This window comes from Mastacembelus armatus, chromosome 5, assembly GCF_900324485.2.
Source record: "Mastacembelus armatus chromosome 5, fMasArm1.2, whole genome shotgun sequence".
Lineage (NCBI taxonomy): Eukaryota > Metazoa > Chordata > Actinopteri > Synbranchiformes > Mastacembelidae > Mastacembelus > Mastacembelus armatus.
This window is the reverse complement of record NC_046637.1, coordinates 12805901-12830166: the sequence shown is the minus strand read 5'-3', so window position 1 is coordinate 12830166 and position 24266 is coordinate 12805901. Positions and strand designations below refer to the sequence as shown.

General features: G+C 39.2%; 2 protein-coding genes across 4 annotated transcripts; both read left to right on the top strand.

The window, feature by feature from the left end:
- Positions 1 to 1081: 1081 nt before the first annotated feature.
- On the top strand, positions 1082 to 4858 carry abhd14a (abhydrolase domain containing 14A). Its single transcript, XM_026306748.1, has 5 exons — positions 1082 to 1418; positions 2052 to 2332; positions 2617 to 2732; positions 3086 to 3321; positions 3945 to 4858. Exons 2-5 carry the CDS (start codon positions 2070 to 2072, stop codon positions 4125 to 4127), a joined length of 798 nt encoding a protein of 265 aa, XP_026162533.1. The 5' UTR covers positions 1082 to 1418; positions 2052 to 2069; the 3' UTR covers positions 4128 to 4858.
- Positions 4859 to 12377: 7519 nt separating this feature from the next.
- Positions 12378 to 21027, top strand: LOC113130267 (aminoacylase-1). 3 transcript variants are annotated; one of them, XM_026306745.2, is made up of 15 exons: positions 12378 to 12659; positions 13202 to 13348; positions 14224 to 14288; positions 14378 to 14482; positions 14576 to 14670; positions 14845 to 14921; positions 15507 to 15596; positions 16435 to 16491; positions 16627 to 16700; positions 16816 to 16865; positions 17640 to 17784; positions 17936 to 18004; positions 19721 to 19800; positions 20543 to 20603; positions 20738 to 21027. In XM_026306745.2, the coding sequence occupies exons 2-15, from the start codon at positions 13222 to 13224 to the stop codon at positions 20900 to 20902; spliced, it is 1260 nt and encodes a 419-aa protein (XP_026162530.1). In that variant the 5' UTR covers positions 12378 to 12659; positions 13202 to 13221; the 3' UTR covers positions 20903 to 21027. The 3 variants fall into 3 exon arrangements, with proteins under 3 accessions (XP_026162530.1, XP_026162529.1, XP_026162531.1); XM_026306744.1 differs by lacking the exon at positions 12378 to 12659 and adding an exon at positions 12779 to 12905; XM_026306746.2 differs by lacking the exon at positions 12378 to 12659 and adding an exon at positions 12779 to 12905 and having other exon boundaries at positions 20543 to 20647; positions 20738 to 20915.
- The last annotated feature ends 3239 nt before the right edge of the window (positions 21028 to 24266 follow it).

Below are 24266 nucleotides of genomic sequence, written 5' to 3'. Positions count from 1 at the left end.
ATTTTGCACTTTAACCATTTTTTGTTGGGGCGTATTTTGCTTTGTTTCATGTAGACAAGGTGATTTTTTTGTGTGTGTGTGTGTTTCTTTTCGCTGGTTTTAAGGCCAATGTGCTCAATGTCATTATATTTCAATGGGTCACTGTGAATTTTTTCCGAAAAGAAACGGGTACATCTGATTTTTATGCCTCTTTCAGGCTTTCAGTAACATTTCATTTGGTTTATAATTTTCGGCTGTACTAGAAAGACAGGTTAGTGTCACAGATCTTTCTTCACATTTAAGAAGGAGGCTTTAAATCTGTGTGTAAATGTAAGTGTTTGAATGAGCAACCCACCTGACCTCACACACACACACACACACACACACACACACACAGAGCCTTATTTTGTCAAAGTGCATTGCTGTTATTGTTTGAAACCAAATCTGAAAATATCAAAGGGTTTTGTACTTAAAATATTTCATAATCACCTTTTACATCAAGAAATTTCAATATTAAAAGGAATTTTAATGTAATTTTTGTTGTCATGGTTTGTAGATTGAAATATTTAGTCAATCAACATTTAATTAGAAAGGTTTGCTAGTTTATTTAAACGTTGAAAAATAAATGATGAATAAAAGCAGAAAATATACTCTATGCATTGCTTACAATAAAAGTAAAGGACAAAACAGGATGAGCTATTTTAAGTGGATAACCAATATTAAAAGTAAAAGATAAATAATGTTATGACACTCTTAATGTTGAACCTGTCTGTGAAGGAATATTTTACATATCCAGATAGACACTAAAATTAAATATATACAGGGATTAATATATTGCAATCTGGTTTTTGATTTGAGAATTTCTTAGTATAAATATTTTTAAATTAGACATTAATAAACTAGAAACCTTCCAAAAAACAAAAACTATGTAATATGTGATTTTTTTTTTCAAAAAGGACATTGTGTCCACTGTATACAGAGACAAAACCATTCTCATTGGAAAACATATGCATTTATTCAAAGAAATAAATGTTTGTTCACAGATGGCAGGAAATGACGCGTGTTACTCAGGGGTTGTTATGTGCAGCTTGTAATATGCTCCGAGTAGGAACAGACAGTTTAAATCGTAGTAGATTTAATATAGAACAGACACATATTCATAAGAATTTCTTTACATTTCTGGACTTTCTCGTTTATCAGGCTACATCCAGTATTTATTTTCGACTGATCGACAATTCAAGAAGCAATACATGCTTTTTGGGGGGGGTTAGAAGATGTTAGCGTTGCTAGCGTTAGACACGACTTCACTCAGTTTGAAGGGTTAGCTACTAGCAGCATCCAGTAAATATTTCCCATCACTGCAAATCAGAAGACATGACGATAAAGCAGACAGCCTCGTCCTTCTGTCACTGAACGTGTTTAACAATCCTCTTTGTCGGGTATGTTTTCCACTGGTGTATCTTGTCTCCTGCGGTTTCACACTGTGCACAGATTTAGCGTTAGCTGGTATAAAAGCGACATATGTAGCTAATGTTAGCTCCTCTCCTGCATATTTTCCTAATAACAGCTGACGTTAAAAATTTTGTTATGCAAATGTTACTGAGTTTCCATCTACCTAACCTCCAGTTAGCTAAAGTCATCAGCTGTTAAAACACGATTAACATTTTCAGCCACCCATTATAGTGCACAGTTCATCCTGGGATTAAGATGGTGTGTGGCAGTTTATAAGATACAGTTATATATCATACATATGTGTTTAGTGGAGCCTTCACTTGTTAGACAAATATTTATTTCTAAGCTGCACACAGAGACAGTAGTTAATTAAAACACAAAGGATCAGTGCTGATGCATATGGCAGCATCACTTTGTGTTTCTGTTCCTCATATGTCAGCAATGCACTTGGTAAATTGATCATAGCAATGAAGATTAAATCTAATTTTAAAACAGTTTTAACACATTCAAACTATAGTGGTCTCATTGGATGGGTGTACGAACTGTCAAACAATGTGAAATACTGTCAAATAGGATTAGTGTGTGTGATCTTGAAAATGCACTGTCTAATATTTTCCTAGATCATTCATCTTGGTGACATGAATTTCTTGCGTAATCGTCTTGTTGTTCTCGGCCTGGTGATGTTGGCCACATTACTGCTGTACCTGCTGCTGCCGTCCATCCGCCAGGGCAGTATGGAGCCGTCTCTTGAAGCTCAAAGAATGGGGCTGATGGGCACACCACCTGCTCCAATGCAAACTATTAATGTGTCTATTCGTACTGGACAGTTGCCTGGGGATCCTCCACTGTTCTTTCGAGAGGCTTTACCTGTTGATGAGACTGGACGACAGATATTGCCGAGGTAAGCTTACAAAATCTGTCAAAAAAAGAGAATGTTGAAATAATATTATTGGAATATTTGGGGTATTAATCTGCTTTGTCCTTACAAATTTAATTCCAAATCAGTTATCTAAGAGATTGAACACACGTTCACACACATGCTATACTGATGATCACTTAATATTATAATGTATGTGAATACAAGCACAGGCTCTGCTGCTACGCTACAGCTCCAACATATAAAGTTCTGAGAGGTGCACTAAAATGTCATGGGATAACAAAATATGAACAAAATTACATGTGCAGGCTGCAAGTGGTGCTTCTGCATGGCCAGGCCTTCACATCCAAAACCTGGGAAGAACTTGGTACCATGGCTCTGCTGGCCACTAATGGATATCAGGCCTTAGCGATGGATCTGCCAGGTAAAACCTATGTTTAATTGCTCATCATCGTTCATCACCACTAATCTTACATAACATCTCACGTAACTATACGTCTGGGTTATTATTTTCTTAAATATTATAATTTGATACATAAAATGATGTTCCAAACTTAACATAGTTATATTTATAGTGTAGGATTAGTCTAAATGTAAAATGCAAATATACTGAAACTGATACTGTGCAACACATATTGTATATTCAGACATATTCAGAACGAGAAATTGTGATATATGTGTAACTAGCGCACAAGTATATAATAAAACACGTGTTATACCACATTTATTTAAAAATAACTGTCTTTTTTTTCTCACTTATTCTTTCTCTTCTTGGAGGGTATGGAAAATCCCCAGATTCAGAAGCTCTAAAGACTGACCAGAATCGAGTGGATCTCCTTTCAAGGTTCATGGAGTCTTTGGGTGTCAGAGCTGCTGTGCTTTTGAGCCCCTCCATGAGTGGACATTACTCCATCCCCTTCCTCATGAAGAACAGCGCTCAGCTACATGGCTTCATACCCATAGCACCAGTTGGTACCCGAAGTTACACTCCACAGCAATACCAAAATATTCAGGTGAGGGAAGTATAGATTATGATTACAGTGATGATTAAAATATTAAAACAGAAACAATAAAATTGTCCCATTAGCTTGTGCTTCTATTGACATTGTGGTGAACTTTTAGTTTTTGTGTGAACTCCCTTGGTTGACCAATGCATGACCAGTTTAAGCCACTAGGGGGCACAGGACACAAATAAACAGTGAGCCCCTTTTCAGTCAACCCTCACCAAATTCCTAATCCCTGTTTTTGCAAGTAACATTCATTCATTAAAACCAGCTGGTACCACAGATGGCAGTTTTATTAAATTTTGGTCCACTGATAAAATACTACCTAACCCCAGGTTTGGAGTTTCTCAGTTACTATGTTAAGATAACTTCACATGGATGCCTGAGAATCAATATTAGCTGGATTAATGAAGTTTTATAACTAGATTTGACCTCTTGTTATCATTCATGTTGATTCTGTGCTTCCATGGTGCATATTTCTATGTTACTGTGACTTCTGGGGTCTTGGGACAGTTCTCTATTTTGTACAGCCAGTAAATCAATGCATGTTGCTGAAAACTAATGTTTTACAGCTGATTAAATTACTATTTTCACCATCTTTTAATGAATTTTCACTCCTGTGTTCTTTTTAGACTCCCACTCTGATTGTGTTTGGAGCCCTGGACACAAATCTGGGTGCACAGTCCCACAAGAACCTCATACAACTGCCTAATCATTCTGTGCTCAAGATAGAAGGTGCCCGCCATGCCTGCTACATGGACAAACCACGGGAATTTCACCAAGGATTGATCGACTTCCTCAGCAAACTCAAATGAGATGTGCAGTGGACAAAGAAAGGTGGACATGAAAGAAATTGTCTAAGTCCTCTAATAAATGGTTTAATGTGGTGACAATTTTGGTAAAAAGTACCAAGATAAGCATCATTCTCATATTATCATGGCCTGAAGCAAAGATTATTGGCATTGACAGTAGCTTTTATTTCATGGAAAATGGCATGTTGTTGTGACAAATAACAATATAGAATTTCAGATGTCGCCATTATTATTATTTTATTTACAAATTCAGCTCAGACTCTGTTAAAAATAGCATCTTAAATAGTGGTGATTTTTCTTTCATGTGTTTTATGTCTGGCTTTGCATGTAAAACCATGGAATGTGTTTGTTTCACTGTTACCATTTTTGTAGGTGACATGTAAGTTAATGTAAATATGCAAATGTAGCAGGTGCCTGTGCTTAAATAGCTTCTGTTCGCTTCACATCTGACAAACAGATTTATGTACTGAGATCTGACACAACCATTACAGATTCCAGGCAAACACATGCTCTTGTCAATAAAAGTAAACAGAGTTGATACCAAATTGTAAGTAAAAAAGAAGTGTATAAACAAATATGGACCATAAAAAATGTTGGAAATAGCCCACATTCATTTGTATACAGATTATAAAGTTATGTGTAATATATTTGCAATAAGTTGGGACAATCATGCAAAAACAGACAAACAAAGCTAAACTATGTGCATAGCTGAAAATAAAAACAAAAAATCCGTGTTTTGTATGTTTTCAGATGAAACTATAATAGGAACTTAAGGACATTGTGAAATATTATGTAATTCTGTTTGGAAGATTATTATACTAGGCCTCACTAGCCTCATTTATTTTATTAAAATTCATTCATTTTTTATTATTATGCTATACAAAAATATAAAATAATTATTTTACATACAATATGATCAATTTATATGACGTTACCCAAAACATGTCACTGCCACCTCAAGAGCTGCAATATTTATATATACACACAAATCTGCACCGGTACTTTTCACTTTTGATATTCAGTGTGTATTACTTTTAAATGGAATGTATGACCAAGCAGTTTTACTCGAGCTTGATGTAAAATGAAAAATTATTTATTCAATTATTTATACAATTAGTGGTCCATTGGCTCAATGTGATTGCAATTAGTACTCCATTAGTACTAGCAAAAATAGGATGATGTACTTTTATCTCCCACTGACTGAAACAGAACATTTTTCATGAGGTTTGATTAAGCTTATGTTGTCTATAATAATTGCACATTAAATATTTGGTTGATAAAGAACATATTAAACTATTTTTAATCCATATCAAACTTGGGAAATACATGTTTTTAACTGGAAAATATTTTATTATAGAATTACTCCAAAAGTCAACAGTAAACCTAGTTTATTTTGTACTAGTAGCCTTTGAGGTACTAGTTACAAAAACAATTTCTTAATGGACTACTTTTTGAATAGTTATTATTCCACATCAAACTTGAGTTAAATAAGCTAATAATGTTTATTGGAAGGTTTTCTAGTATTAGATTAATCCAAAATACACAAAATAAAATTTGTTTATGTTGTCCATGTCATGTATTCATGTATCCGGCTTTGTTTCATGTACACCAGTTGAACAATTTAAATGATTTTGTGCTGGATTTAAAGATGAGTACACAGACTTACACTACAGTATATCATGACGTTCAATTTAATGATAATAATTTGTACACTGAATCTTTTCTGAAAAGGAACAGGTGCTTCTATAAATTCTATTTATCCCTTGACTTAAGAACAAATCAGATATATTGTAATTGTTCAATTATTGTGAAATAAGAATTTTCATTTGAAAATATTCATAAAAACGTATTACATATTACATTACGTCAAACAGGTATTAGGTTGTAAAATCAAATATTAGAAATGAAATATTATTGTATAATTTATTTTGAAATCCGGTGTTTTGTCGATTTGATCTGCCTTGTCAAAAAATGCTACCTTACAGATTTCCAATTCCAGTTGTGTATTTCCCCTGAAGGAATACCTCAAAAAGTATTACAATAGCTTAATTTATGTCTTTTTACAAACACTTCACTGTACATTGTTAGAGTATGGGGAGGATCTTTTGATACTCTATTACTAACATGAATCTATTAAATATCATTAATTGCGATAGACAATTCCCTCTTTAATGCAACCACAGGGGGGCACAATCCAGTGTCTTCATGTGGCGGTCCCAAGTCCGGGTAAATGAGGGTTGTCCTAAATTAGGGCAGAGGGCATCCGACGTAAAATTTCAGCCAAATCAAACATGCGAATCACAAATACAACTTTCATACTAGTCGCAACCCGGGTTAACAACGACCGCCACTGGTGCTGTTGACCTACAAGGTGCCAGTGGAAATTGGACTACTGTTGGCCAAAGAAGGAGAGGAGGAAGGCATGTTCATAGGCAAAGAGAAAAGAGGAACGGCAGGAGTGTAGCACTTAGAGTAGGGACTTTGAATGTAGGTAATTTGTCAGGGAAAATTAGAGAGTTGGCTGATATGATGGAAAGAAGAAAGGTGGATATCTTGTGTGTTCAGGAGACCAGGTGGAAAGGCCTATAGATTAGGAGCAGGGTTCAAGCTGTTTTATCATGGTGTGGATGGAGTAGGAGTTATCCTGAAGAAGGTTTTTGCTAGGAATCTTCTAGCTTCTTCTAGGAATTATAGCTACTCTAGATGGCATAACCCTGGCCTCTAGCACTACTGTAAAAAACCTTGGAGTTATTTTTGACCAGGACATGTCCTTTAACTCACACATAAAACAAATCTCTAGAACTGCATTCTTTCACCTGCGCAACATTTCCAAAATTAGGAACATCCTGTCTCAAAATGATGCAGAAAAACTAGTCCATGCATTTGTTACCTCAAGGCTAGAGTACTGTAACTCATTACTATCTGGATGTCCCAATATCTCCATAAAAAGCCTCCAATTAATCCAGAATGCCGCAGCCAGAGTCCTGACAGGAACTAGCAAGAGAGATCATATTTCTCCTATATTGGCTTCTCTTCATTGGCTCCCTGTAAAATATAGAATAGAATTTAAAATCCTTCTTCTCACATACAAATCCCTTCATAATCAAGCTCCTTCATACCTTAAAGACCTCATAGTACCATATTATCCCAATAGACCACTTCGCTCTCAGAGTGCAGGTCTACTTGTGTTTCCCAGAGTTTCCAAAAGCAGAATGGGAGGCAGAGCCTTTAGTTATCAAGCTCCTCTCCTATGGAACCAGCTCCCAGCCTGGGTTCAGGAGGCAGACACTCTCTGTACTTTTAAGGCTAGACTTAAAACCTTCCTCTTTGACAAAGCATATAGTTAGGGCTGGCTTCAGGCAACCCTGAACCATCCCTTAGTTATGCTGCTATAGGCCTAGACTGCCCGAGGACCATCGGTGTACTGAGCTCCCCTACCCTAACCCCCCCCATTTCCCTTCCTCTCAGAGGTCACGAGGAAGTGATGGGTAACTTTGGTACGCAGGACAAGAATGCAGAAGGACAGATGGTGGTAGACTCCACAAAAAGGATGGAAATGGCTGTAGTGAACACATTTTTCCAGAAAAGGGAGGAGCATAGGGTGACACAAGAGTGGCAGGAGCACACAAGTTGATTACATCTTGTGCAGACATTTCAACCTGAAAGAGATCAGTGACTGCAAAGTAGTGGTTGGGGAGAGTGTAGCCAGACAGCATAGGATGGTGGTGTGTAGGATGACTCTGGTGGTGAGGAAGATGAAGAGGACAAGGGCAGAGCAGAGGACCAAGTGGTGGAAGTTGAAAAAGGAGTGTTGTGTGGCTTTCGGGGGAGGAGCTGAAACAGGCTCTGGGAGGTCAGGAGGTTCTTCCAGATGACTGGACAGCTACAGCTAAAGTGATCAGGGAGACAGGTAGGCAGGTACTTGGTGTGTTATCTGGAAAGAGGAAAGCAGATAAGGAGACTTGGTGGTGGAATGAGGAATTTCAGGAGTGTGTTAAGAGGAAAAGTTTAGCTAAGAAGAAGTGGGACACTGAGAGGACAGAAGAGAACAGACAGGAGTACAGGGAGATGCAGCGTAAGGTGCAGGTAGAGGTGGCAAAGGCCAAACAAAGGGCGTATGAGCATTTGTATGATAGGTTGGACACTAAGGAGGGAGAGGTGGAGTTGTACAGGTTGGCGAGGCAGAGAGACAGAGATGGGAAGGATGTGCAGCAGGTTAGGGTGATAAAGGACAGGGATGGAAATGTGTTGACAAGGACAGGGATGGAAATGTGTTGACAGGTGCCACAAGTGTGATAGAAAGATGGAAGGAATACTTTGAAGAGTTGATGAATGAGGAAAATGTTAGAGAGCACAGAGTAGAAGAGGTGACTGTTGTGGAGCAGGAAGTAGCAAAGATCAGTAAGGATGAAGTGAGGAAAGCGTTGGAAGAGGGTGAAGAGTGGAAAGGCAGTTGGTCCTGACAACATACCTGTGGAGGTATGGAAGTGTTTAGGAGAGGTGGCAGTAGCATTTTTTTACTGGGCTACTTAACAAGATCTTGGAGAGTGAGAGGATGCCTGAGGAATGGAGGAGAAGTGTACTGGTATCCATCTTTAAGAAGAAAGGAGACGTGCAGAGTTGTGGAAACTACAGAGGAATAAAGTTGATAAGTCACACAAGTTATGGGAAAGAGTAGCGGAGGCTAGGCTGAGGTCAGAAGTGAGCATTTGTGAGCAGCAGTATGGTTTCATGCTAAGAAAGAGCACCACAGATGCAATATTTTCTTTGAGAATGCTGATGGAGAAGTACAGAGAAGGCCAGAAGGAGGTGGAGGTGGGACTGCACCAAGGATCGGCTTTGGGCCCCTTCTTGTTTGCTGTGGTGAGGGACAGTCTGACAGATGAGGTTAGACAGGAATCTCCATGGACCATGATGTTTGCAGATGACATTGTCACCTGTAGTGAGAGCAGAGAGCAGGTGGAGGAAAATCTAGAGAGGTGGAGGTTTGCTCTGGAAGGTTAGCCGCAGTAAAACGGAGTATATGTGTGTAAATGAGAGGGATTCAAGTAGAACGGTGAGGTTACAGGGAGTAGAGGTGAAGAAGGTGGAGGATTTTAAGTACCTAGGGTCAACAGTCCAGAGCAACGGAGAGTGTGGAAAAGAAGTGAAGAGACGTGTGCAAGCAGGTTGGAACGGGTGGAGGAAAGTGTCAGGTGTGATGTGTGACAAAAGAGTGTCAGCAAGAATGAAAGGAAAGGTGTACAAGACAGTGGTGAGACCAGCAATGTTGTATGGTTTAGAGACAGTGGCAGTGAGAAAAAGACAGGAGGCAGAGCTGGAGGTAGCAGAGCTGAAGATGTTGAGGTTCTCTTTAGGAGTGACGAGGATGGATAGGATCAGGAATGAGTACATCAGAGGGACAGCTCATATTAGATGTTTTGGAGAAAAAGCCAGGGAAGCCAGATTGAGATGTTTTGGACATGTTCAGAGGAGGGACAGTGAATATATTGGTAAAAGGTTGCTGAGGTTAGAGCTGCCAGGAAGGAGGCCTAGAGACCAAAGACCAAAGAGGAGGTTCTTGGATGTAATGAAGGAGGACATGAGGATAGTTGTTGTGGGTGTGGAGGATACAGGGGATAGGGTTAAATGGAGGCAGACGGTTCGCTGTGGCGACCCCTGAAGGAAAAGAAGACAATTCCCTCTTAAATTATGGTTACCGGTGCTGAATGCCTCTCTGCAGTTTCTTTAGAGCCATTGCCCCCCTCAAACCACATAGAGATTGTGTCTGCCCCTCGAACATATAAATCAAATAAATCAGAAGTTAACACAAGAAGAGTTATTCATAAAAACCTAATAAAAATTAAGACCACTCCTCTTATTGAACAGAAAAACAGAACAGTCTGATGTGGATTATTAAATATCTCTTTCATCTAAATCTCTGTTAGTAAATGATTTGATAACTGATCACCAAATTGACTTACTCTGTCTCACTGAAACCTGGCTACAGCAGGATGAATATGTCAGTCTGAATGAATCAACCCCCCTCAGTCATAAAAATTATCATGTTCCTCGAAGCACAGGTCGAGGTGGAGGAGTAGCTGCAATCTTCCAGTCAAACTTATTATTAAACTTTCATTCTCAGAACAGTTATAACTCATTTGAGAGCCTGTCCCGAGCCTCACTCTGAGCCTCTCACATCCAAACTTATAAAACACAAAAACCAGTTCTATTTGTCATTGTGTACCATCCACCTGTCCCTTACTCAGTTTTTAACTGAATTCCCTGACTTCCTGTCTGATTTAGTGCTTAGTTCAGATAAAGTCATTATAGTGGGAGATTTTAACATTCATGTGGATGTTGAAAATAACAGCCTTAGCACTTCATTTAATTCTATATTAGATTCAATTGATTTCACTGAAAATGTTAAACCCACCCACTGTTTTAATCACACCCTTGATCTTGTTCTGACCTATGGCATCGAAAGTGAACATTTAATAGTTTTTCCCCAATATCCTGTTTTGTCAGATCATTCTTTAATAACTTTTGAATTTAAGATGACGGATCATGCAGCATTTGGAAGAAAATTCCATGACAGCAGATGTTTATCTGACTACACTGTTAATAAATTTAAGAAAATGATTCCATCTTTTTTTACATCTATGCCAAGTACAAACAGTGGAGGGCAGCTGCCTCAATCCCACTCCCTACCAAATTGATCATATTGTTGACAGTGCTGTAGCCTCACTGCGTGAAACGCTTGATACTGTGGCCCCTCTGAAAAAGAAGTTAGTGAATCAGAGGAGATTAGCCCCATGGTAGAATTTACATATTCATACCTTAAAGCAGGCATCACAAAAGCTGGAAAGGAAGTGGCGTTCCACAAATTTAGAGGAAATTTTTCTAGCTTGGAAAAACAGTCAATTAACATATAAAAAAGCTCTCCGTAAAGCCAGAACTGCATTCTATTCTTCACTAATAGAGGAAAATAAGAACAATCCCAGGTTTCTTTTCAGCACTGTAGCCAGGCTGACAAAAAGTCATAGCACTGTTGAGCCCAGTGTTCCCTTAGCTCTCAGTACATCATAGTACAGAAACAGCACTGTTAAAAGTCACCAACGGTCTTCTCTTAGCCTCAGATAATGGACTTGTTTCTATACTTGCCCTTCTAGACCTTAGTGCTGTATTCAACACTATTGACCACAACATCTTATTACAGAGACTGGAGCATGTGACTGGTATCAACAGTGTTAAAATGGTTCCAATCCTATTTATCGGACAGATTCCAGTTTGTTCCTGTCCATGATGAACCTTCCACATGAACAAAAGTTAGTTATGGAGTTCCACAAGGCTCTATGCTAGGACCAATTCTGTTCACCCTGTACATGCTTCCTTTAGGCAATGTCATTAGGAAGCACTCTATTAATTACCACTACTATGCAGATGACACTCAGTTGTATCTATCTATTAAACCTGTTAACACAAACCAGTTAACCAGATTTCAAGTGTGTCTAACTGACATAAAGGCCTGGATGACCAGTAACTTTCTACTTTTAAATTCAGAGAAAACAGTAGTTATTTTATTTGGGCCTAAAAACATCAGAAATAACTTTTCTAAAATTATAGCTACTTTAGATGGCATAGCCCTGGCCTCCAGCACTACTGTAAAAAACCTTGGAGTTATTTTTGACCAGGACATGTCCTTTAACTCACGTAAAACAAATCTCTAGAATTGCATTCTTTCACCTGCGCAACATTGCCAAAATTAGGAACTTCCTGTCTCAAAATGACACAGAAAAACTAGTCCATGCATTTGTTACCTCAAGGCTAGATTACTGTAACTCATTACTATCTGGATGTCCCAGTATCTCCATAAAAAGGCTCCAGTTAATCCAGAATGCCACAGCCAGAATCCTGACAGGAAATGGCAAGAGAGATCATATTTCTCCTATATTGGCTTCTCTTCATTGGCTCCCTGTAAAATCCAGAATGGAATTTAAAATCCTTCTCCTCACATACAAATCCTGCCATGATCAAGCTCCTTCATACCTTAAAGACCTCATAGTACCATATTATCCCAATAGACCACTTCGCTCTCAGAGTGCAGGTCTACTTGTGTTTCCCAGAGTTTCCAAAAGCAGAATGGGAGGCAGAGCCTTTAGCTATCAAGCTCCTCTCTTGTGGAACCAGCTCCCAGCCTGGGTTCAGGAGGCAGACACTCTCTGTACTTTTAAGGCTAGACTTAAAACCTTCCTCTTTGACAAAGCATATAGTTAGGGCCGGCTTCAGGCAACCCTGAACCATCCCTTAGTTATGCTGCTATAGGCCTAGACTGCCCGAGAACCATTGGTGCACTGAAAATTTTGAGACTGTACAGTGTAAAACACTGCTCGACAGAAAGGTTTCAGATTTGTGTGTGGAAAACAGAGCCCAGGTTTGTCTGGGCATGCGCAGAACAGCTGACCAGCACAAATCGGATGCGCAACGAGTGTAAACTATACCATGCGTTTGCAGCAGTTGGAAAGAAAGGTGTTAATAGCGTTTTTAACGAAAACCGTGAGTAATTATTTTGTATAAAATGTTGTTTGTGGTCTCATCTGTGTGTTAAATGCGAGAAAGTACACCTATAGTGCGTTCAAAAGCCTATCTCAGCCGTTTCTGTGACATTACCGTAAATTTCATGTCAGGTGGGCACTTGAAATATACCGAGGGCTGATCGGAAACGTACAGCTACTTGGCAGCGGTGAGCAGCCAGCTGATACAGGAAGGTTACTATTGGGATTCTGACGTTGGCGACACTGGGTGAATAACTAGTATAGCTAAAAAAAACACACACAATCAACAAATACACCTTTGTTGATCGGGCACCGATTTACTACAACCTGCAACGTGTTTACTCTCTTCAGTTGTAGCTAGTCAAACAGGGGTTTAGTGGGAACGCTAGCCTCAGCTAAAGTAGCTGTATAAGTAGCTACACTGCTAACTAGCTGTTGTGGTATTAAAGTAGAGCAGATGAGCTATAACCAGGAAAGATGCAAGGATTAGTTCCTTTGACTTGTTATGGTTGTGTTTTAATGGCATCGTCTTTGTGTCCTCAGAGGAGTAAACTAGTCACACCATGCTACCTGACAAAGATGGACCAGGTGTTGGAGGGGGGCAGAGCTATCCTGAGGGAGAGGACCCTTCTGTGAGCCTGTTCAGAGACTACCTCCGTCTGAAAACAGTCCACCCAGACCCGGACTATGGTGAGACACCTTTATTATAGCAAACTGAATACCAGCATTGGCCCTTGAAAATGTCAGAGTTGGCATTTAGACATTTATCTTTGAGAGCTTTATTCAATGTTTTATGGGTCAACATCCAGTCAATACTGACCTTGATGAGGGCAAATACAAAGAAATGTGTCGTGGCCTCGTCCAGTTTAGGAAATACTCATTCATTTAGATGTTATTTTGTTATTATACTTTAAATCTTGTCAGTTAGATCATATCAATCTACATGCTATAATTAAAATAACATACATACATTTACAACTAATCCTGCTTGCTCCAAATAAGCCCATTGTGAAATCAGTTTGCCTGTATCAGTTTTATTTTCTATTGTGCAGTTGTCAAAGTCCATTTCTTATCTGTGTAAGTTAGATATTACCTGCTTCAGTTATGTTTGATGCTTATGGTCTTCAAAAAACAAAGGTGAAGTTATTGAGCAAGGCTGTCACTTTACTGGTCAAGCATTACAACCCTTAACTGGTTAAATATCAAACTAATGGGAAAGGGTTTGAGTGGCAGCTAAGATTGTTTGTCTGCAGGAAGGCTGATTTAATAGGTTGCTGTACTTGCAGAGGACCTTGGCCATTTTTGTTAATTTAGGTTAATTTCTAAGATGCCTTTTTTGGTTAGAGGTGTCTCGGGGACAAACCAAGAAGAGATCTTGAAGTGGACCTCTTGGAGGCTACTCTGCATGTCTGACACTAAGACACTAATTTGAATAAAATGCTGAAACAGAATATAGGCTTTCCTAATGTCTCAACAAAGATAGCAACAACAGCAGTAGTCTTTTAAGATGATTTACTCAGTAATATTTAAACAGACCCTTCTGCCAACTGTGTATTCATTTATAGATGCTGCTCTTCAGTTCCTGGACAGAATAGCGGAGGAGCTTGGTCTCCCCATCAAAAAGATTGAGGTGTGTGCCACCAGTGGCATTTTATCCATTTGTTGTTTACATGCTTCAAGTTCAGTACAGAAATTAATAATACATGCTTTTCCGTTTAGGTTTGTCCAGGCAGAGTTGTGACAATTGTAACGTGGGAAGGAATGAACCCAGCCTTGAAATCTATCTTACTGAATTCCCACACAGATGTTGTACCAGTTTTCCAGGTAGGGCATCTCTCTCCATTTATGGTGTTAAAAACTTGTTATTACTTGTAATGGACATAAAAAAAATAGATTTGATATCAATCTCCTCTCCAGGAACAATGGAAATACGATGCTTTCAGTGCTTTCAAAGATGCTGAGGGCAACATTTATGCCCGGGGATCTCAGGACATGAAATGTGTAACTATACAGTGGGTATAAGCTGCCTTGATAACTTGTTTTATTAAACTGGATATGTGCTCTAGTGTTGTTACCTCCACATTTAATTAATTATGCCTCTTTTAACACTCTCACCAAACCTGCATACAGTCAGTTCTTATTTCTGCTACAACTTGGCTGTATCCTGTATCTACTGTTCTCTGCAGGTACATCCAGGCAGTCAGAAGGCTAAAGGTAGCAGGACAGAAACTGATGCGCACTGTGCACTTAATGTTTGTTCCCGGTAACATATTTGATTGATTCTTTCCTCTGTTAATAATTTGTTCTTAAAGCATCTACACACTGCACAGTTGTTTTCACATTCACATTGATAAAGAAGACACACTTGTTCAATTATTCCAATAACACTGGTGTCTTTTTATAGTATTGTGCAAGAGATAATGTTACCACAATAGGGCCAACATTGAAAAAGCATGCATCCCAACATGTACAGACTATCATCACCATCTTTACCTTTAACAGGTGTAGCATCTTTACACCTGTTACATTACAGTCCCATAACTCAGCCATTCAATGAATTTGGTCCTCACACAGCCTAGGACAAATATATGATGTTACAGATCAGACAGCAGTAAAAAGTAAGATCAATGGATGCACTGCTGGCGATACATAGTTGCATGTTGGGAAAATTTGTTTCAAATGAATGTGAGGCAGCAAGTGTACCACTGAAACTCTGTCACTACAGTACTAAACTTTATTGATCCCACAGGGAAAATGTTGAAAATCATTCTGATTTATGTTTTTACTATTCTGTTGCTATCAGTACACATGGTATTTTATGTTTGCCTTTTGGTTGTTTTGTTCTTAGATGAAGAAGTTGGAGGTCACAAGGGAATGGAAACATTTGTGAAGCATCCCGAGTTCCAAAAATTGAACATTGGCTTTGCTCTCGATGAAGGTAAATAATTTAAAAGGTTAAGAGATAACTTATTCACTCATCCCTGCCCACAGAAAATGTTCTTATAAGAAGAAACAGGGTTTAACTGCAGATAATCATAGCAACAATATTCATACATAACCAGTTAGGTTACTAACTGTGTGAGTACAAATGAATAATGCTATGCATCCTGTTTTTTAATTAACTGCCCTTGGTGAACTACACTTCAAAACAAGTGATGGATTCAGAGAAAGAAACTTCACATTGTGCTTCCTCCACTTCATTCCCATATAATAACAACATGTTAAAGCACTCCACAAATACCCTTTTTAAAGAAGCAATGTTTATATTTGCTTTGTTGTGTTAGATCAGTTGTAATGTTTTTCCTGACTTTTTCCAGTATGACCTCTGGACTTAACTGCAAGTTGATTGTACAGTTAAACTTTTAAATAAATGTCACTGAAATCTGCATTAGTACATTTAGGTCTGTAAAAAATCAATAATATCATTAATTTGCTAAATGTGTTGTCTAGCCCTAGGCAAATTATTGGTGTTTGATACAGAGCCAGTATTTGATAGTATCTGGTATTCACCAAATCACACAGAGTAAAATTCAACAGGGTTAAATTCTGAAGATCAGATATCACCCACTGTGCCAAATTACTGTTACTGATTTTTAAGCCAAAAGCAAATGTGTGCTGATTTTTAGTCCTGGCTTGTGGAAGTTTATGAGCACTGTTGTGGTGTAGCTGCATGTCATACATCACAAATCTTTGTTCTTTGTCCCACTGGCTGTGATTTCTGTAGTTGTCTTGAGTAGTTTTATTTTACGTGTTTCATTTGTCCACGTGTTCGGTAGGCCTGGCTAACCCTGGTGAGGCCTTCACTGTGTTTTATGGAGAGAGGAACCCCTGGTGTGAGTGTAAAATACACACAATGCAAGACATCCAGACATCTGATCAGATCCCACCACTTTCAATTTTCAAGTTCTGTTTAAAACTCTCATAGGTGATAGAGTCGATCATGAAGCAGAATGACTTGTCCTTTTCAGGGATCACAGTCCACTGCCCAGGCAGTCCTGGCCATGGGTCTAGGTTTGTGGAGAATACAGCTGCTGAAAAGCTGGCATGTGTCAAAGTCATGTTACCAAATAATAAAAATGTTCTATTCGTTTTTTAAAAACCTGTTTTTGTGTGAGAAGTGCTATGTTAGTGACTATACTGTCTTTTTTTCTTTGTAGCGCCATGTCATAAACTCATTCCTGGACTTTAGAGAGAAGGAGAAACACAGGTGAGCATACATATTGTATATATCATATACAATATTAGTTATTGTTATATGTGCATTATTGATTATTGTAAATGGAATTGTAGATTTTCTCATCAATATGCTGCTTTGGATTTAGTTTGGACAGAGACAAGATAGCTGGAACATTATACTTGATGGTCTAGTTTTTGGTATCAGTTTATTTCAAATTCACAAGATTCACAAGACTGGATTTTCTACATGAACTTCTGAGATGAATGTTACCCTCTATGTTTCTTTGTGCAGTGGATGGGAATATGACATCCACTGAAATGAGCTCACAAGGACTCTATATATAAATTTTGAATCTTCGAATAGTGCAAGAGGACTGTCTGAGTCTGTTTAAGGTTTTAATGAACCAATTTTAAAATAGAAATGCTGCATGAATGTTCAGAGAGGAATATTGTAAACAGCCCAGACCTATGGATTACCCTGTTGTGGGACTAACCTGTCACCTCTGTTCAAGCTATATTCCTTTTAATTAATACTAAATTTCATAATTATCTGCTGCGCATGTTCAAGGAAATCAATGGGAAATTATTGATGTATAAAGAAATTTTGCCTAGGGTTATTTAAAAGCAGCATCAGAGGTTCATCAGCCATTATGGGTTGTGTGTGTGCTAATATGAGCAATAACTTTGAATTGGTGATTCGTTTTTAAATATCAGGAACATCAGATTTGGTGTAGGTGAATGATTCTACTTTAGAGTTACAGTGTGATTGCAGCATGTTCATTATCACTATGTGGGTGAATTTCAGGCTAAACACCAGTGAGTGTTTCACGCTTGGTGATGTCACCACAGTGAATATGACCATGGTCAAAGGAGGTGTGGCCTACAATGTCATTCCTGCTGAAATGGATGTCAGCTTTGACCTAAGAATACCACCTACAGTAAATCTACAGGTGTGCAAGTCTGTCTGCAGATTGATTTTATCTTTGTGTGGCTTGCTTATGTAGAAATATGATCTACAGGATGAATGTGTCAAACTGACTTCAAACTGACTTGCAGCCTAATATTAACTCAATGTTAACTTCCAAATTTTTATCCTGCCAGGAGTTTGAAAGCCAGATCAAACAGTGGTGTAAGGAAGCAGGAGATGATGTCACTTATCAATTTGCTCAGGTCAGTGCACTTACAGTGGGTACGGAAAGTATTCAGACCCCTTTAAATTTTTCACTCTTTGTGTCATTGCAGCCATTTGCCAAAATCAAAAAAGTTCATTTTATTTCTCATTAATGTACACTCAGCACCCCATCTTGACAGAAAAAAACAGAAATGTAGAAATTTTTGCAAATTTATTAAAAAAGAAAAACTGAAATATCACATGGTCATAAGTATTCAGACCCTGTGCTCAGTATTGAGTAGAAGCACCCTTTTGAGCTAGTACAGCCATGAGTCTTCTTGGGAATGATGCAACAAGTTTTTCACACCTGGATTTGGGGATCCTCTGCCATTCTTCCTTGCAGATCCTCTCCAGTTCTGTCAGGTTGGATGGTGAACGTTGGTGGACAGCCATTTTCAGGTCTCTCCAGAGATGCTCAATTGGGTTTAGGTCAGGGCTCTGGCTGGGCCAGTCAAGAACGGTCACAGAGTTGTTCTGAAGCCACTCCTTTGTTATTTCAGCTGTGTGCTTAGGGTCATTGTCCTGTTGAAAGGTGAACCTTCGGCCCAGTCTGAGGTCCTGAGCACTCTGGAAGAGGTTTTCTTCCAGGATATCTCTGTACTTGGCCGCATTCATCTTTCCTTCAGTTGCAACCAGTCGTCCTGTCCCTGCAGCTGAAAAACACCCCCACAACATGATGCTCCCACCACCATGTTTCACTGTAGGGATTGTATTGGACAGGTGATGAGCAGTGCCTGGTTTTCTCCACACATACCGCTTAGAATTAACGCCAAAAAGTTCAATCTTGGTCTCCTCAGACCAAAGAATCTTATTTCTCATAGTCTGGGAGTCCTTCATGTGTCTTGTGGCAAACTCTATGTGGGCTTGCACTGAGGAGAGGCTTCTGTCAGGCCACTCTGCCATAAAGCCCCGACTGGTGGTGGGCTGCAGTGATAGTTGACTTTGTGGAACTTTCTCCCATCTCCCTCCTGCATCTCTGGAGCTCAGCCACAGTGATCTTTGGGTTCTTCTTTACCTCTCTCACCAAGGCTCTTCTCCCACGACTGCTCAGTTTGGCTGGACGACCAGGTCTAGGACGAGTTCTGGTCTTCCCAAACTTTTTCCATTTGAGGATTATGGATGCCACTGTGCTCTTAGGAACCTGGAGTGCTGCAGAAATTCTTTTGTAACCTTGGCCAGATCTGTGCCTTGCCACAATTCTGTCTCTGAGCTCCTTGGGCGGTTCCTTCGATCTCATGATTATCATTTGCTCTGACATGCACTGTGAGCTGTAAGGTCTTATATAGACAGGTGTGTGCCTTTCCTAATAAAGTCCAATCAGTTTAATTAAACACAGCTGGACTCCAATGAAGGAGCAGAACCATCTCAAAGAGGATCAGAAGAAATGGACAGCATGTGAGTTAAATATGAGTGTTACTGCAAAGGGTCTGAATACTTATGACCATGTGATATTTCAGTTTTTCTTTTTTAATAAATTTGCAAAAATTTCTACATTTCTGTTTTTTTCTGTCAAGATGGGGTGCTGAGTGTACATTAATGAGAAATAAAATGAACTTTTTTGATTTTGGCAAATGGCAGCAATGACACAAAGAGTGAAAAATTTAAAGGGGTCTGAATACTTTCCGTACCCACTGTAAACTCAGTACTTAGTTTTATTACTGCTGTTGGTTGCTTCCAGTTGTGAATTACACTAAATTACCTGTCACCCTTTGCAGAAGCACATGAACCAAAGTGTCACATCGATAGATGAGAATGATCCTTGGTGGAAAGCCTTTTCTGCAGCGTGCCGGGCAATGTGAGTACATGGTACACAGTACATACATAAGCTGCTTGTGTTGTCATCATTTTTTTTGGAATGCAGATACAAGCAAATAAAAGCCTCTAAGATCCTGTATAAGGGCGTTATAAGTCTAGGTTTCTTTTGAGACACTCCACTAAAAGAGGAATTGAAAGCTATATTATATTTTGACAAGTATAACCTCAACCTTCCCCTGATTTTTATCTACACCTACATCATCTGTAGGTTCCCTTTAGCCTTGAGGTATTTTTCTGTCTGTCCAACAGAAGCTATTTGCTGTAGAAAAGACACTGACTTTTCAGATTTCTCAACAGCACAATTTGTCCACTATATTAGTGGCTCATAAAGTAACATTTTTTTTCTATTTTTGCTTACATTATTCTTTATTCACTTCATGAGTCTTCACACCTTAGCTGTAAATGTTCACACAGCTCCCACAGTTTGCTTCTCTTGTATGGAAAGAACTGCTTTGTCTGAACTGATCTCAGCATCTTAGAAAGAACTGATTTTTCCTTACCATCTACTATTTCTATCAAGAATATATATGGTCCTTAATCATATCTGATTTAGGTTGTCATAGTTTGAAGATTTTTTTTTTTTTTTTTTTGGTTTTGTTTTGTTTTGTTTTGTTTTGTTTTTATTTTTATCCAGTTAGCCACAGCTGACAAAAACAAAAAGCTGCTATGAGTTTGTACTGGTATTGCATAAACCAAGTCTCTTGTCATTATCTCCACTGTAGGAATATTACCCTGGAAAAGGAGATCTTTCCAGCTGCTACAGATAGCCGTTTTATCCGAGCAGTGAGTATAGGTTCTGGATCAGTCCATGGCAGGACAATCAGGAAGTGTGTTCTACAAATCCTTTGTTTGCCTTTTTGTTCAAGTATTGACCACATATGACAGGTAATGGATATATTCATGTTTTGTGATTCTAGATTGGTGTCCCTGCTATCGGCTTTTCCCCAATGAACCGGACACCAATCCTGCTGCACGATCACAACGAGTATCTGAATGAACAAGTCTTCCTGAAAGGCATCAGCATGTACGAGAGGCTCATCCCAGCTCTTGCTAGCGTGGCTGCTTTTCCGGATGAGGCTTAAACAAGCCCCCGTTTTTAATCCTCTATAAAACACATTTTATTGACAATAATAATGTTTAACTTGAAAACAGAGATTACCAAAGAATAATAACATGTATATCATTATAAAGTCAAACTGAGCATTTACTCTTTGGTACTATTGATTTTTTTTTTTTAATGATTCTCAGGATACAGGTGCAGTAAGCCTGTTCTGTAAACTGTGTTTTAGTATGGAAAATTGACTTGACATTTCACTAAAATGTGAAGGTCACTGATTTATAAACTCTTAGATCAAAAGTCACTTATTTGTGACTTTTTAATTTTAAATAATTCCATAGAAGGAATTTTATTTAATAAACTAGAATTAAATAAATATACTGTATTTATTCATTACTGTCATGTCTTTTTTACATGAGTTATTGATGTGTCTGATACCACACTGATAAGGGAGATTTCTGACTGCCTACAGCAAAAAGTTTTGACCTCCAACCTTGAATTCAATTCAGTTCAATTCAATTCAATTGTATTTGTATAGTGCCAAATCACAATACAATCATCTCAAAGACCTTTACAAAAAACAAAAAAACAGACAAATCGCTTATGAGCAAGCACTTGCCGACAATGGAGAGGAAAAACTCCCTTTAACGGAAGGCCTATAGCCGCATAACTAAGGGATGGTTCAGGGTTACCTGAAGCCAGCCCTAACTATAGGCTTTGTCAAAAAAGAAGGTTTTAAATCTAGCCTTAAAAGTACAGCGTCTGCCTCCTGAACCCAGGAGCTGGTTCCACAGGATAGGACCTTGATAGCTAAAGGCTCTGCCTCCCATTCTACTTTTGGAAGATCTGCGAACCACAAGTAGACCTGTACTCTGACAGCGAAGTGTTCTAATGGGATAATATGGTACTATGAGGTTTTTAAGGTATGAAGGAGCTTGATCATGAAGGGATTTATATGTGAGGAGAAGGATTTTAAATTCTATTCTGTGTTTTGCAGGGAGCCAATGAAGAGAAGCTAATATACGAGAAATATGAACACTCTTGCTAGTTCCCGTCAGGACTCTGGCTGCAGTATTCTGGATTAACTGCAGGCTTTTTATGGAGATACTGGGACATCCAGATAGTAATGAGTTACAGTAATCTAGCAATGTTGCGCAAGTGAAAGAAGGCAGTTCTAGAGATTTGTTTTACGTGTGAGTTAAAGGACATGTCCTGGTCAAAAATAACTCCAAGGTTTATCACAGTAGTGCTGGAGGCCAGGGCTATGCCATCTAAAGTAGCTATAATTTTAGAAAAGTTATTTCTGAGGTTTTTAGGCCCAAATACAATAACTTCTGTTTTCTCTGAATTTAAAAGCAGAAAGTTACTGGTCATCCAGGCCTTTATGTTAGACACGCTTGAAATCTGGTTAACTGGTTTGTGTTATCAGGTTTCATAGATAGATACAGCTGAGTGTCATCTGCATAGCAGTGGTAATTAATAGAGTGCTTCCTAATAACATTGCCTAAAGGAAGCAAGGTGAACAGAATTGGTCCTAGCACAGAACCTTGTGGAACTCCATAACTAACTTTTGTGCGCATTGAAGGTTCATGAACAAACTGGAATCTGTCCAATAAATAGGATTGGAACCATTTTAATGCTGTTCCTCGGATACCAGTCACATGCTCCAGTCTCTGTAATAAGATGCTGTGGTCAATAGTGTCAAATGCAGCACTAAGGTCTAGGAGGACAAATATTGAAACAAGTCCATTATCTAAGGCTAAGAGAAGATCGTTGGTGACTTTTAACAGTGCTGTTTCTATACTATGATGTGCTCTAAATTCTGATTGAAAATCTTCAAAAAGTTCATTCCTGTGTACGTGGTCTGAGAGCTGCTTAGCAACAGCTTTTCAAGGATTTTAGAAATAAATGGTAGGTTGGATAGTGGTCTATAATTAGCCAAGACTCTTGTATCAAGACTAGGCTTTTTGAGTAAGGGTTTGATTACTGCAGTCTTAAAGGCCTGTGGTACATAGCCTGATACTAGAGATAAATTTACCAAGTCTAATAAAGATGAGGTAATTAATGGCAGGGGGTCTTTAAGCAGTCTAGTTGGGATGGGGTCTAAGAGACATGTTGATGATTTAGATGAAGCAGCTACTGATGTGAATTCAGAGAGACCTATGGGAGAGAAGCAGTCTAAATATAACAGGTCTCACAGATGATTCAAGAGCTAATGTAGTAGAAGATTCATTTATGGCAACTATAGGAAGCATCTGATGAATTTTATCTCTAATAGTTGTAATTTTATTTGTAAAGAAACTCATAAAGTCATCACTACTGGGAGCTAAGGGAACACTAGGCTCAACAGTGGTGCAACTTTTTGTCAGCCTGGCTATAGTGCTGAAAAGAAACCTGGGATTGTTCTTATTTTCCTCTATTAGTGATGAATAGTATGCAATTCTGGCTTTACAGAGAACTTTTTTATATGTTAATAGATATGTTCATTTTTCCAGGCTAGATAAAATTCCTCTAAATTTGTGGAACGCCACTTCCTTTCCAGCCTTCATGATGCCTGCTTTAAGGTATGAATATATAAACTGTACCATGGAGCTAATTCTTCTTTTTCACAGGGGCCACAGTGTCAAGTGTTTCACACAGTGAGGCTACAGCACTATCAACAACATGATCAATTTGGTAGGCAGTAGGATTGAGGCAGTTGCCCTCCACTGTGTTGGCACATGGCATAGATGTAAATAAAGATGGAATAATTTTCTTAAATCTATTAAGAGCATAGTCAGATAAACATGTAACGGAACCAGGCTGACACAAAGGTAAGTGTTGTCCTCAAAGTATCTTTATTTGCAGGAACGTAGGAACAGGAATCATACGAACAACCAGTGGAAACACGGGGAGTGAAGTCCGTGTCTCACTTCGATTAGCTACGAGATCGGATGGGGAACGGGAGTGTGAGAAGCGTATTTATGTGTGAGGGAGAGTGCAGATGAGGTGCACGTGAGTGACTTGGGAACAGGTGAGACGAATAGTGGTGATTGCCAGGGGGAAAACCTGGCAGAACCGTAACAGTACCCCCCCCCCACCCCTCGATGGCCAACTCCTGGGGGCCGAACCCCCCTCCTGAGGACAGGGGACCGTTGAGACTGGGGACAGTGGAGATTAGAGACCGTGGAGACTGGGGACCGTGGAGAGGCAGCAGCCGCGGTGGCAGTGGTTCCGGAGACCACTATAGCGGTGGTAACAGCTGAGGAGGCGGTGGTTCAGGGGACCGCGACAGCGGCAGTTGCAGCTGCGGTGGCGGTGGTTCAGGGGACCGCGACAGCGGCAGTTGCAGCTGCGGTGGCGGTGGTTCCGGGGACCGCGGCAGCGGCAGTGGCAGCTGCGGTGGCGGC